General features: G+C 35.6%; 1 protein-coding gene across 4 annotated transcripts in view; it reads right to left on the bottom strand.

Annotated features, from left to right (window-relative positions):
- PLEKHA1 (pleckstrin homology domain containing A1) overlaps positions 1 to 15652 on the bottom strand; it is a 58251-nt gene that overhangs the window by 26200 nt on the left and 16399 nt on the right. For 3 of the 4 annotated variants that reach the window (XM_030940752.1, XM_030940751.1, XM_010357274.2), the window contains exons 2-4: positions 13282 to 13442; positions 8637 to 8693; positions 6186 to 6231 (exon numbers count right to left, since the gene is read on the bottom strand). In XM_030940752.1, coding sequence (XP_030796612.1) covers positions 6186 to 6231; positions 8637 to 8693; positions 13282 to 13422 — 244 coding nt within the window. In that variant the 5' untranslated portion in view covers positions 13423 to 13442. Of the gene's footprint in view, positions 1 to 5901; positions 5983 to 6185; positions 6232 to 8636; positions 8694 to 13281; positions 13443 to 15652 lie in introns of those variants that run through there. The other variant, XM_030940753.1, reaches the window with a different exon arrangement.

Here is a 15652-nt window from a genome sequence, read left to right as displayed (position 1 = left end):
ATATTGTACTTATTACCTCTAAATTTATGTTTGCAGTAGCTGAAAAACCTCGCTAGGTTCAACACCATGACTCTCGTGGATTTGACAAAATATATCAGACCACATATAATACAGCTTTTATCACACAATAACACAGGTAAAACTCTTATTTTGTTATGGCCATGTTTTTTATCAAATGGATACACCACAATACATTTAGTCAATCCCCTAATGATAGATGCTTAGGCCACTTCTAGTTTTTGAAATTATATAAAATATTACAATGAAACATCATACACATATATTTCTCCACACTTGGCTAGCATTTCTGGGGGATAAATTTCTTGACATAGATTGGCTGGGTCAAAGACAGCTGACGTTTAAACTTTTTATAGGTATTTCCAAATCATCTTCCCACAAAGTTGAATCTGTTCACATTCCTATCAACCACATACGCAAGGTTTATTTCACTGAATACCCCTCACCAGAACTGGTTATTAGCACCTGTGGATACCTCTAGTTTCTAGTTTTCAAAGGCTCTGTGGCATTGGGGCTGGCAGTCTGCAAACAATATTTCCTAGACCCCATCTGAGGCCATTCTCTGCCAACGGTAGGTACTGATGAGAGACTGTAAGGTGGGAGAGGGGAGAAGGAAAGAGGAGACTCTCCTTGATTCCTGCTGTTATTGACCTCTCTCCAACAGCAGCACACAACTAGCTACTATCAGGGGCCTTTTCCTGCCCCCTAAGCCTTGCAGAGTCCCCTTGGATACCAATAGCTCCATAGTAGCTTCTACTCCACTGCCCTAGGTTATAGTAATACTACTGTCTCTCCCCTTTTGTCTCTCTAGCCCTCCTTGAGTAGTAGTTACTTCATGCAGTTTCTAATTTCTGGGTTACTTCGGCATTCCCTTCGCATTCTTTCAGTCTTCTAAGATTTGGGTAACCAACTCCCTGTAACAAATCCCTTGGGTTTGAAAAACCTAGTGTGGTGTTTTCCTGACTAATACTCTTTAACAACCTATTGGTAAATAATTGTAGCTTATCAAATTTTAATTTCTCTGGTTATTGAAATAAATTAGTTTTATAAGTTTATTAGCCATTTGCATTTATTTTGAGTTTTGTTTACTGTTTTTACCCACATTTCTCCTGAATTGTTCATTATTATAGAAACTTATATATTAATCTTTTCTGCTTTATTACCAATACTTTTCCCAGTGTCAGTTTTATTTTACTTTAACAGTAGTTTTGATCATACAGAAATATACTATGAATCTTTTCTATAAGTGTCCAGATTTCGTATCATCTAGAAAATCTTCCTAACTTAAGATTTATTTTTCTAGACCTTATGAATTTCCTTTATATTTTGAATCTTAATACATTTGGAACTTTTATGCAATTTAGTTTATATATACCCCTTTAGGGACTATGTACTTTTATAAAGCAAAGCACATGCGCACATACAGTTGTCTATAAACCATCGTAGTCCACTCTTGAATTAAAGCTATGTATTGTACACCATGTGCATTTATTTTTAAAAGCATAAATATTATTCCAGGAGCTAAGTACCTAAATACTGTTGCAATTGTTCAAACATAAAAATAACTTCAAAACGTCTCCACCAAAATTTTAAAAGATACACTAGCACACAGTTGAATGTGGCTAAGAGAAGGGGAAATGCAAACTCTCAAGGAAAACACACAAGATTTTGAAATTGGGACTGAGACCAAGACACTCTAAACTACAGCTTCCTTGAATTGAGATGAAGGTCTTAGAAAGGAAGTCAAAGCCTATCTTGCAAAGCACTACAAAACAACCAGTCTATAACTTTAAAAGAAATTTAACACACTGGAAATCTGTTCTTGTATATCTTTCTAGAGACTGGAAAAGTTATAATTGCCATAAACATATATTAAGATAAATCCATAATTCACTAGGACGCTATACCTATCAATAAATAACTTTTGTTTGTAATTTCTAGCCATCAGTAAGGCTTCCTTTTATACTCTTTTTTTTTCAGCTTAGGCTGAAGCAGAGCTCTCCTCACTCATAATGGCTTCTTCCCCTCAATGTTATTTTGGGCATCTGCCCAGAACATCTGAAGAGTTTAAAAATCTATGCACTTATTAATATACTATACTTGGTACACAGTAAATGCTTAATACATATACTTCTGAATAAATAATATTTATATAAGGATCTCTTTTAAGGGAAGGAAGAGATGTAAATATATATCTAAAAAAAGACTCCTAGTATACCTTGCAATCTGAATAAAATCTCATGGACTTTAAGAATTACTTCATGACAAGATATAGATATACAGGTATGATCTAGGAAAAAAATCAGCCTGGAATCAGTCCAACCTGACTAGCTTATGCACTTACAAGCAATATCATCTTTCAAACATTACTTAATTTCTCTGAGCCTGATACTACTCATCCGTGAAATTGGAATGCCACTCATTCCACCTCCTTAAGAGATGACGATCTTATATGTAAAGAAACTAACACAGTGCTTGGTACAGAATATTCTTCACTGCCATCATCTGGAGATTTCTAAGGAGTAAGGAAGCACTATAAAAAACGTAAAGCAGGACACAGTGGCTCATGCCTGTAATCCCAGCACTTTAGGAGGCCAAGGCAGGCAAATCACTTGAGGTCAGGAGTTCGAGACAAGCCTCGCCAACATGGTGAAACCCTGTCTCTACTCAAAATACAAAAATTAGCCAGGCGTGGTGGTAAGCACCTGTAATCCCAGCTACTTGGGAGGCTAAGGCAGGAGAATCACTTGAACCCAGGAGGTGGAGGTTGCAGTGAGCCAAGATTACACCACTGCACTCCAGGGGACAGAGTGAGGAGGCTCCATTTCAAAAGAAAAAAGAAAAAGGAAAGCAAGTGACTGACATGTGGTGTGTTAGCAATATTGGTGGGGAGGGGAGAAAGGGAAAGAGAATCTTTGAACAATTAAAAAAAAAAAACTTTGATACTGCTAAGCTACCATAAAAACCCTAAAGTAAGGGTTTCACTGTGACTAATAAATGCATCCCTAGAAGCTTGTATCCTTCCTACCTTTTCCACTTGAGTATTTCATTTCAAATCTTTATGATTAGAATAAATACATAAAATGGATAAAACCTGAAGCATAAACATTAGCTTAACTGCAAACAAAAATCATCTCACGACCTGAGATCAACTGGTTATGAATATATGGTTTTGGTTCAAGAGGTTCTAAGGTATTTTATCACACTCTTTGTCAATTTTCCCCATTCTGTTTTCTCTATTCTGTACTTTCCTCTGTCCTCTCAGTCTCTATCAGATGTTGGACTTCCTTGATTGCTTCTATCTCTTTTCCATTATCTATCTTTACCTTTGTTCTACTTTCAGATTTCTGTGCCTTTTTCTTGTGAGTTTTGCATTGTCTCATGTTCCTTCTCCTGTTTGATAATCCTCTCTCATCAAATGTTCAGTAATCCTGGGCTGTCTATTCATATTTTAAAAGAAAGTGCTAAAAAGACTGATGAAAAGCTCTCTTGGGTTGTTGTAGGGCTGCTGATTGTGGACCTCACTAGCCAACTATGGCAACCTCTTCTAGTAGAAATGCCCAGATGTCAGTCAGTATCTATGGATCTTTTCTCTAGGGTATTCGGATCTTACTCACCTAAACCCGGCTGCCCAGTGCTCTGGGGTTGGGGTTGCACTGATTGTGCAGACTTTCATTTAATCTTCCTATTTTCAGTTTCATGCCTCATTCCTTTCGTACTCTGGGACTAGTGCCCCTAAATATACAGCCTCACTGATTCTATTTGTGGAGACACCACACGTCCCATTTCCTGCTGGAACAGGGGAAGGGTGTCTGCCTGATCGAGCTGGACAGAGGTAGGGAACAGAGGTTGTTTCTGATATAGATATGCAAACTAAGTCCCTGTTTTTGGTCCTTCCTCACTGTTGCTTCCTCAGAAAATGTATCTCCTGTACCTAAGCCTATCTAGAATTGGGGTGAGGCAGAACACTTAAATGGTGAGCTTTTCATTGGCCTCTTCCTCCACTCTGCTAAATTATCTACCATTCCTCTATCTACTTTCCAACTTTACATACTGAGGGTTACAGATACTCTGCTCCCTCCATCAAAAATGGCTTGCATGTTTCTTATTCTCACTGGTTTGGGACAATTTGAGATAAAACATGTTGCCACTTTGAATGAAAGCTGTGGTTCTATTTAGAAGTCAGTGCTTCTCTCTCTAAAAGTAAGCATTTCATGAATCTTTACTCCCACTAGCAGTAGAGGACTAATAAACTATTGACTGACCAATGAATGACTAATCTTAATTTTTGACTCCAACTAAAATCACCCATTCTAAATACTCCAATAACTATGAATGTCAAGTCTGTTACTGTATATTACTACTTCGGTCGGTAAGTTTGGGATTTTAGAAAAAAAGGGTCGTCAAAAGTATGTGCATTATACATTCTAAAATACAAAGTTCTCAGTTATTTGACATGCAATACCCATTCATTTACAAGGCTCTGAGACATTTTCCTGCTTCGTAACCAAAATTATAATTAGTAATAAACATGTAACTTTAAAAAATAGCTGCATAATGAGATAAAAGCATATAATTTAATTTAATCTTCCTATTTAATCTTCAAGGTAAGAGGATTACCTTGACAGCCACGTTTCATCTTGCTCATATCAAGATGCTATTTCTAACTACTGCCTAAAGAAACCTGTCCTTTTCAAGCAAAAGAGAGCAAAGAATTTCAATTCTACCCCCAAAAGTATCTCTCACTTTAATGTGAAATAGCCCCTTTTGATGTTAGTTGGCCACTCCAAATATTTGTTCCTTCAGTCACTAATGTCCACTAACATACTCTCTGAGAGGGATCAATTTTCCTAGCTTCAACTACCACTCCCTTTTTAACAGACCCCAAATTTCTCCATTCTTGACCTTAAAGCTCCATCCAGTCCTCAATTACTATCAACAGAACATTTCCATTTGGAAGTTCCCGACCATTTCAACTCCATAGCAAACATTTTACCTTATAGAACCAGCTCTCCCTGACTTCCCATTTCTTTACTTGAAGCAAACTTCCCTGCTACCTCTCTCTTCCCTCTAATTCCCCCATATCCACCAAGCCCCTGCACTTTTCCTTCTTTTCACCCTTCCTCCTTCTCCCATTGCCACCACACTAACTCAGGACCTTACATAAGTACAGTAGTTCAGAGGCCACTTACCCAGTCTACCCACATCAAAACTTTCCTATCCATACCAAAAAAAAAAGAAACTCCTTCACCTTATGTCTGCTTCAGATGCTCTCTTTCTCTTCTCCTTTTTTCAAAATAATAAAACCTATTGCTCGTCAAAACACAGCACCCTGGCTTCTGCCTGCCTTTTTACTCTCTAGCCACTTATCATACCCTCTAGCTTCAGTGTTGAGCTCCAGAGACACCACGCTCTTCTCCCCACAATCCTCTGTGCATGTGGTCCTCCTGCGTTTTCTCTGCAGTGGTAAAGGATATAAGCAGGAGGCTAGTTGGCCACCAGCGTAAGCATCTCCTCCTCCAGGGAGGCTTCCCGACTCCTGAGCTCCCCAACAAAGATCTGAAGGTCATTATTTGTGCTTAATAGATTGCGTATCCCTTTATCTACAGGTTGTGACAACTGCAATAATAATTGCCTGGTATTTTTTATCTATGAGCCAACCAGCCTTAAGGGCAACAACTGCTTCTTATTCATCTTACTGCCCCACTGCCAAGCACAGTGCCTGGCATATACTAAACATCTGCTGAGTAAGTTAATCCAATACCCTCAACTACTCCTATCCCAAACTGTACATTTCTCATTACCCACAAGCTAAAGACCAAATCCTTTTAATTATTTATATGTTTAATATAGAATAACATGACACAGAAAGTTTAAAATTACCTGAAATCTCACTGGAGGTGATCATTATAAATGCCAAAATAACAGTTACATATGGGTAGAAGGAGGTGATTGTAACTAGGATGGCACACAGGAAAGAGGCTTCAGGGTTAGGGGAGGGCGAGTGCAAAATGTTATTTCCTTATCTGTATAGCGGTTACAAGGCAATTCACTTTAGAATAATTCATTCAGCCATAGGTTTTGTGTGGTTTTCTGCTACAGTTTTCTTTTACAATATGATACAATTATATCAGTCAATTTAAAATACATGTAACATGGCTACTTACCAAAACAGAACTCCGCCTTTGGCCTTAGCTTAGTAGCATCGCTAACCTAAAAAGAAAAATAGAGATGGGTTCCTCACTTCTTCATATCATCCTAAAACCAACCGTATATACTATGTAAACTTCCACATGTATGATTCCCCAATAATCATACACACTTAGTAAATAGACTTAAAATTAAACATGAAAGACAACTGAAAAAGAACAGCAAATTAAATACATAGGATGCAGTTCCCATGTACATACATGCAGTAAGAGGTACATACATACATGCAGTAAGAGGTAGCAAATAATATTTCCAAATTTTCTTTGAACAAACTTGTTTTCTCTTCAAAGAAATGTCAGACAGAAGCTGAAAGTAAACCATTAGGCTTTATGTCATACACACAAGTATTTTTAGTTTAACATAATTTTCAAAATATCCTCAATGAATATTATACAAGAACTATGCATTCTTCCCAATTAACGTATTTCTAAATTAGCTATGATTTTTAAGCAAAAGTGGGGATGGGTAAAGGGGAGACTGTATTTAAAGTCCATAAATCCAGGCATTTAATTGAATTAATCTTAATCTTAATAATTAAGGCATTAATCTGCTATAAGGAGATCAAAATAGGGCTGGATCCTCTCTTGCACAGAATACCCTAGGATAATGGGATCACTTTATTAAATGCAGCTCATGGTTCATTTTAGAAGATGAGGCAACCAGCTGCATTTGGTGGCTGCTATCCCTTTAAATAAAGTACCTCCCAGAAGCTCATTCACAACTATTGCCATGCTGTTGTCCAGTGACAGAACTTGTAATTGTAGCATCTGTTTTGTACCTTCAAAATGAATTCTATGTCTGGGATTCCTCACTGATCCCGACTACAAACTCACAGTTCTGAGTCACACAAAAGTTTGTTCCAGAAATAAATTTTTGGAATAAATTCTTTTTGGAAAAAAAGTGGTACATCCAAAGTAGAGTACAAACTGCACAATTTAAACTTCAGGAAGTGGGAGGACAAGATGAAAGTTACAAAACTGCACAGAAAAAAAGCTTATAAATTAAAAGAAGAGCAATGGAGGAGGGGAAAGCAGCTGGCCAGTCACCCTACCTACTTTACTGAGTTAATACTTGACTTCAAGAAAGAGCTTCCATATAATATCTGTCATATGTAAATTTACATAACATGATTTTAACAGAAAAATGTTTCTTTTTTTTTTTTTTTGAGACGGAGTCTCACTCTGTCGCCCAGGCTGGAGTGCAGCGGCCGGATCTCAGCTCACTGCAAGCTCCGCCTCCCGGGTTCACGCCATTCTCCTGCCTCAGCCTCCCGAGTAGCTGGGACTACAAGCGCCCACCACCGCACCCAGCTAATTTTTTGTATTTTTAGTAGAGACGGGGTTTCACAGTGTTAGCCAGGATGGTCTTGATATCCTGACCTCGTGATCCGCCCGCCTCGGCCTCCCAAAGTGCTGGGATTACAGGCGTGAGCCACCACGCCCGGCTGTTTCCTTTTAAATATGTAATCTTTATTATCCAAGGGCTCTTTTATTTTCTTTTTGGTCAATGAGAATGAATACCTCTGTTGTAACACTAATATAAAGTATTTTATTTATGTAACATCTATCTTCTAAACAGAGGCACATTTGTAAATTTGTCTTCTGTTGAAGTGATCTACCTTTGCCAACAGATCTCAGTACATGCATAATACACCCATATTATCTAATAATACTGTGTTGCTACCTTTTGCATCTCATCTATAAGTAATCAACAAGCTTTTATTGCTTTTATGTAAAACACACACACACACACACACACACACACACACACACACACACACACACAAACCCACAGGGCTAGCACCTCAGCATCTTTTAGTTCCCTAAACATTAATAGAAGAAAATAAGAAAAAAAGGTACCTGACAAACATAAAATCAAAATTTTTAAAAATAAAAGAATAGTATTGCAAAATTACCAGAAAAACAAAGAAGAAAACAGAAATGAAAAGAGACAAAGTGAAAAGAGGGTGGAAAATCATCCTTTCAACATGAAAATGGTCCATATTTTCCTCAAAATAAAACATTAAAAAACAAAGTATCAAAGACAATGGGATTTAAAAGTTGGAAACAGCCTAAACAAACATAATACAGACTTAGAAAAATCTCCAGACCTTCTCAGGATAGAATTTGTTTCACTGATTTCTCCCTTTCTGATGTTCGTATACCTGATCATAAAAGTTAATGTTAACTTTTGCAATTTGCCACATCCTGTAAGTTAAAATCGTATTCTTCATAATTGTATGGATTTAAAGAATTTCCTAAACATAGTAATCAGGAACTGTTTCAGCATGATAGGAATCTGAACATCACTGTTAAAGGACATTGAAAGGAAACTGCTGCTTCCACTCATACTCTCATTCACAAGGATTTTAATTCACACATGAATATAAGACAATGTATAAAGACTACCTTTGAAATGTAGGTAAGTTTAATGGCTCCAACACGTGATGATCCAGAAGGTAGGTTCTAGAAACAAATTATTAATATATAATTAATATCCAATATTATGAATTCATTTTATAATATAATGTTCCATGTGTACTTTTGAAAAGTTAAAAAACTCAATTTTTAATATCACATTTTACAAATGAACTTTTCTTCTGTTCAAGTTTTTATTAGGTCTGAAATCAAGTCCATAGCTTGGATAACAAAACTGAATCCTACTCTTTTCCATCATCATGCATTCTATGACTAAAAGGCTATTTTTATCACTGGAGCTAAACCAATACTCTTTCTCATGAGCTTAAAAAGCCAAAAACAAGATCAGATTTTGTTCCCGAAAGCAAGGGGGAAATATTTAGAGGCATAAAACAAATATAATTGTAAGATACTTTAAAAACCTATACTTATTACTTTGTTCTATTAAAATTTCTTTGTCAAATATCTCTTGACAAAAATGGACTGCATTTCCCATTTAAATGGTTCACTGTTTGTTACACCATATTAATCTACATTGATACTTTTTTTTTCCAAAGAAAAAATGTTAGCTTCTCTTTACATCATATGCAGGGAATGTAGGCACTTTCACACACAGTATTTTCATTCTTCCCATAAGTTTTAGATGTGGTTTGCACCGTAAAAGAGCTAAAGGTAAACGAAGAGGGAGAATCATCTCTGGTTGAAGCTATCCAGAAAAACTGAAGTAATGAACAACATTTAGGCTGGAGGTTAAGGAAAATTTTGAAACACAAAAAGCAGGGGAGAATATTCCAAGCAGAGAAAACGGACAAACTATGGCAAACAATTGAATATGCACAGCTCTGTACTAGAAAGAGAGGGTGGTTATGCTGGGCTGTGATGTAGTGTCCTATAAGATTGTGGTACAAAATGGTGGTCTCAAAACTCGAACTGAGAACCTAATCATAGAGGACCTACATAAAAAACAAAGCAGCAAAGAATTTATATTGTAGAGAATTTGAAGCCAACAAAGAAGGCTTATGAGCAGATCTGGAATCAAAATTATGCTTTAATTACTATATAATAAACTGAATGGATTATAGGGGAGGAAGATGGAGGTAGGAAAACCAGACAAAAGAATCTGGGGAAAAGAAACAAAGAATATAAATTTCATTTATATGACAGAAGACTGATAAAAGACTGATAGAATATTTCAGAGGTAAAAATGAAAACATTAGATTTAGTTAATTTTGAAAATTATTTCTGCTGGAGATTAGAAAGCATCAACTATTCAACTGACTTTATAATAATGTACTTAAAAATAAAAAAAACCTATGGGCTTGTTCTAATGAATGATTAGGAGGTAACTGGAAGCCTAGACATTTCAAAGACTTAAGATTCCCAAACATGAACTGCTTACTGTTGACAGGGACAGATCTTTTCAAAACTTTCACACACACACCTATATATTGTAAAATTCCATTAATTATGTTCTGCTTTAAACTATATACTATGTACAAGCTTCCAAATATAAATCATAAATAAATAGGCATATAAAATAAAATTATAATTCATTAATGTATAACATTAAAAAGCTATTTGTATTCTTATGTATAACGTTTTATATTTATGGGTTTTTGGTTTTTAACTTTAAGGAAGGAAAAGAAATGTAAATATGTCTTCAAGAATCTCTAACTACTACCAAAGTGATTTTTTCAAAAACTGTTACCCTTCCATTTAAGGGTAACAATTTATTTCTTTTCAGTTTTTAATGAACCTATTATTTTAACTGCTGAATAGAGCTCTAAGTCTTTGTGGAAGGAAGACAAATGAGAAACCAAAGCATGACATAAAGTGTCACAGTAATAGTAGTACACTACAGAGAAATGTAAGTAGCTGAAAGAAAAGCAATATTCAAAATATCCAGTTTCTATGGACTAGTATGATTACCATCAGGTTCGACTGGAAAAAAAAGAGATTCAAAATTTGTTACTTGACAATGAACAAGAAATAACAAACTAATAGAACACTTAAGAAAAAAAGGGAAATAGGCCATTTGTTGATTATGAGTTCCTAAACTCATTTTGCCAAATACTCTTTCAAATCTCTTCAAATGCACTCCCTCGTACAACTTAATTATTTCATTCTCCATGATTACCAACCTCCTTGACAAAACACAGAAAGCCCCAAAATGATCCTTAATAAACACTAGAATGAATTTTTAAACCCATGGTTAGTGGAAAAGGAAGCAGTGGTCAGGGGAAGAAGTGGCTCCCTGATAACAGATGAATCAAACTAATTTTCTTTCCTTACCAAGGTTATTATGATCAGTATCACCATGTTATTATACTTTGACATAAGCAACTAGATTGAATCATATGAAATTGCCACTTTTTTAGTAATTCAAAATGGTTGTGTATTAGGTATATTAGCAATTTCATATGGTTCAATCTAATTGCTTATGTTAAGATGTAATAACATGGTGATACTGATCATAATAACCTTGATAAAGAAAGAAAATAATATAATAATCTTAGCAAGACATTTTACTAAAGTTTTCAAGAGTAGCTATGTCTTGATTATTACGTTTAAAAGTGACACCAAGTTGGTACTAATGGCTAATACACTGGCTGGCAGAATCAAGATTTCCTAAGTTGGAAAGAAGATATAAAATACATAAGAACAAACTAAAAAACATTTAAATTCTGCACTTAAAAAAAAAACTGACACTATGTCCAGAAAAGCCAATGCATTAATTCCGACATAGAGATATGGCTTTCAAAAGTTCATGTGGATAAGACCTAGCTGAGTGCAAACCTAGATGAGTGCTATAGCTAAAGTGATCTAGTCTCCAAACATGCCACAGGCTCTCTTGCTTTGATCTCTGCCCACACTATTCTTTGAGCACTGGAATACTCAACTTTTCCATCTCTTAGCCAATATTATATCCAAACTTTTAGGTCAATTTGAAATGTTACCACTTCCATGAAGACTTCAACTCCTTCTACTAGCTGTATAACTTTCCTCTGAATTCCAAGTTCATGTTTTATTCAGGGTAATAAATATATTCTATTTTGTACTTAACTCCTTTTAGCTCTGTTAAATGGGTAGTACTGATAAAGGAAGAATGACACGAAGAATCTATTACGTAGGAACATGGAAAAATAAGGAGTTTCAAGTAAAATTCAGGTGAAACCATACATATGTCAACCGGACCTAGTGATGAGACAGAAAAATCAGGGAGAGAAAATAGGCAGAACCGTGCAATGGCTCACATGGGTGAGATGTCCCTTACAACTCAAATTCTACATAAACATACACACATTAGTGTATCTGTATCTTGTCTAATCTAAAATTAGTATATAGTGAAGAATACTAGACTACTTATCAAGAGACCTAGTTCCTGCTCTGTGAAACAGAACAGAACCTTGTGTAAGTTGCTGCTCTTCCCTAGACCTTCCAGTCCTAACCCACATGAGAAGTCTACTGGACAAAAATCAGCTTAGAAGTCTGCTAGAGTATTCATCCCTTGCTTTGCACATACTTCCTTGCAACATACAACCCCATTTTTAACTTTTATACCAATTTTTATTTGAAGATAAAAAGTTCCAAAAGGCCAGGCACAGTGGCCTTCCACATCATGCCTGTAATCCCAGCACTTTGGGAGGCTGAGGGTGGAGGATCACCTGACGTCAGGAATTCAAGACCAGCCTGGTCAAGACGGCAAAACTCCCATCTCTACTAAAAATAACAAAAAATTAGCCAGGCGTGGTGGCTCACCCCTGTAGTCCCAGCTACTCAGGAGGCTGAGGCATGAGAATCACTTGAACCCGGGAGGCAGAGGCTGCAGTGAGTCAAAATCGTACCACCGCATTCCAGCCTGGGTGACAGAGTGAGAATCCATCTCAAAAAAAAAAAAAAAGTAGAGAAAGTTGAAAGTTTAAAACTACTTCACAGATGATATCTAATATCAGGCCTCTTACAGATCTTAAGGCTGGGATTCCAATTTTTAAATTACAACATTTACCCCTATGTTTTGCAAGGCAACAATAAAATCAAAATGCATTTCAGTTCATGGATGGCATTACAATGACTGACTCAAATCTGACACTACAAAATAAAAGGACTACATATGCGCAAGAGCATCATGTGGTTAAGTCATTTATTTATTTAAAAAAAAGCAGTCTCTATCCTAGATACAGCATCTTAAACCTAAATTTAATCTCACTAAAGGGACCCTGGTATTAAGCCTCCTTAATGCAAGAAAATAATCTATCCCTGGTCTTTATTTTAGCTGTTGTTTGAAATACATGTTACAAAAACAGTATTTCTGATTTTTGGGACAGCTTCAATTGTTATTTTTTTCTGTGACTCAAGATCTAATTTTCTAAAACCTAATTTTCTACAAGACAGAGCATTTCTCTCTCGAGGGAAAAATACAAAAGCATTAATTTTTATCAAATAAACTTAGTTTCACCTTCTGAAATTCAAACAAGACAGTAGAGGTCAGGAGTGCAGGGTAGAGAGGACAGTCAGTAGAAATAAATCTAAAAATATACTGTTTAAGAAGACAAATACTAAAACCTGTATAGTATGTTAAATATTTAAATACAACTTTCTATGGCTTTTAAAAGATAATCCTTGGGACTTTACGAACCTGTGGATTATCCATGTACCACACGAAACTATCTTCTCTGGTATCCAGTATGAAGTACCTTCGAAGAAATTTCCCACTGTTTTCATTTTCTTCAATGTCTAAAAAACCACAAATGCGATTCTGACGATCCACATAAGGCATTGCTGAGCTTGAACATTACACTGTAAAATAAAAACATTAACAGTAAGCTCCCTATGAAACAGAAAAGTATTTCTCATGGACTGCAAGCATAAAACGTGCTATGGTATAAGTCTGTTCAATGAGGGGGCAACTTGCCAACATGAGATAAGGCCAATTAAAATGAACACACACCAACATCCAAGTCACTGACAAAAATCACTTTTGAAATTAAGTTTATGAAGAGTGGTTACTAAATGTAACTATTCACTTTGATGGGGACAACGGAGAGCTACTCATCTCAGTTGAATAATGTCCTTACTTTTTCCCTTAAAAAACCCAGGTGAGCCAAAAAAAAAGTTATCCAAATTTTAATTTCCTCACTTACAAATTGAGATAATCTATCCTTTAGATTTTAGAATAATCAAGATAATCTATCCTTTAGATTATTTTAGAATATTTTTAAATTCACAAAACAACAACAGTTAACATTTAGTGACCACTTGCTACATGCCAGGCTCTGTATCAGGTTCTTTTCCATATGTGATCTCTTTAATCTTCTAAACAATCCTAGGAGTAGGCATAATCATCCCCAGCAGATAAGGAACTTAACACAGAGGGGAAGTGATTTTCCAAAATTCCAAAACTAGTAGGCCCAGAGTCAAAGCCTGGATCCAGATTACTGTACTCTAGAGCTCTTATCTTATGCTCTATACCATCTTCTCTAAAAAACCCCTTAATTGTTAAAACTAAAGTGAATCAACATAAACTTAGTTAATGTAGTAGAAAGAGAGATAAGCAGGTATGATGTGCCTCCTGGTGGAAGACACAAACATCACCTATGAAGTGAACATAAAACAACAAGAAAAAATGTTTTTTAGATCCCCGCTATATCCAAATGCCAATCTACAGGAGATGCAGAACACAGAGGAACATACTAAACTGCACCAAAGGAATTCAATCAGCAAGAACCAGACTATAAGAAACAAAGGAAAAACAAATTCTTTAGCAAATAAATTATTACAAGAAAAAAAAAGAGAAAGACATTATAGATTAAAAGGGACTTAAAAGGTATGTCATATTCTGGTCCTAAAGCCCTGCAACTTTTGTTGTACTGATTAAAGTTAAAAAATCGTTAGGTGCCAAGCACTGTTTCTCTAGAGACTACAGATATGTGATTCCTTCTTGACGTGATGCTTAGCCCAAATCTGCAACAGACAGCTGTTCCTATTCTGGTACTTCTATAGCTGGCACCATCACATCTTTTAGCAGGATGAATTTACATAAGTAGTTCTTTATGTAGAGGCTCAAGGTAAATTTAACTTACAGTGAAAATTCAATTACAATGCACACTGATACACTATGTATCGGCATCACTATTCCATGTGCAGTCAGAGAAATGATAAAATACACCAAAAAGTTTTAAATAAAACCGTCCAATAAGTCTGTGTGTTGTTGTTGTTATTGTTCTTATAAATCTGACTTTAAAAGGAAATAATTTCTTTAATAAATTCACCATAAGTTTGTAAAAAAAAAAAAAGTTTACAATGCAACCAAACCTTGAAAAATCAATACTCTGTATTACCATCTACCACAGGTAAAAGCTATCAACTTGCATGAGAATACACATATATCAGTGGAAAAGAATTTGAGCACAGAAATAAACCTATACATCTATAGTCAACTGATTTCAACAAGGGTGCTAATACCATTCAATGTAGGCGGGAAAAAAAGTCTCTTCAACAAATGGTGCTGGTACAACTGGATATCCACATGTAACGGAATGAAGCTGGAACCCCTACCTCACACCATATATAAAAATTAACTCAAAATGGATTAACAATTTAAAAGCTAAAACTAGAAAACTTTCAGAAGAAAGTATGCGGTAAATCTTATTTTGGAATTGGCAATGAATTCTTAGATATAATACCAAAAGCATGAGCAACAACAAAAATAAGATACATTGGACTTCATCAAATTTTTAGAACTTTTTTTGCATCAAAGGACTTCAAGAAAGTCAAAAGAAAATCTACAGGAGGAAAGAAAACATTTGCAAACTATGTTATCTGACAAAGGTCTAATATCCAGAATATATAAATAACTTTCAGAACTCAAAAACTTCAGTCCAAGTTTAAAATGGGCAAATGACTCGAAGAGACATTTATCCAAAGAAGATAAACAAATCGCCAATGAGAACATTAAAAGATGCTCAATATCATTAGTCATTTTGGGAAATCCAAATAAAAACCACAAT

The sequence above is a fragment of the Rhinopithecus roxellana genome, chromosome 11 (genome assembly GCF_007565055.1).
Source record: "Rhinopithecus roxellana isolate Shanxi Qingling chromosome 11, ASM756505v1, whole genome shotgun sequence".
NCBI lineage: Eukaryota > Metazoa > Chordata > Mammalia > Primates > Cercopithecidae > Rhinopithecus > Rhinopithecus roxellana.
Note: the sequence above shows the minus strand (reverse complement) of the source record. Positions and strands in the feature narration are given on the sequence as shown.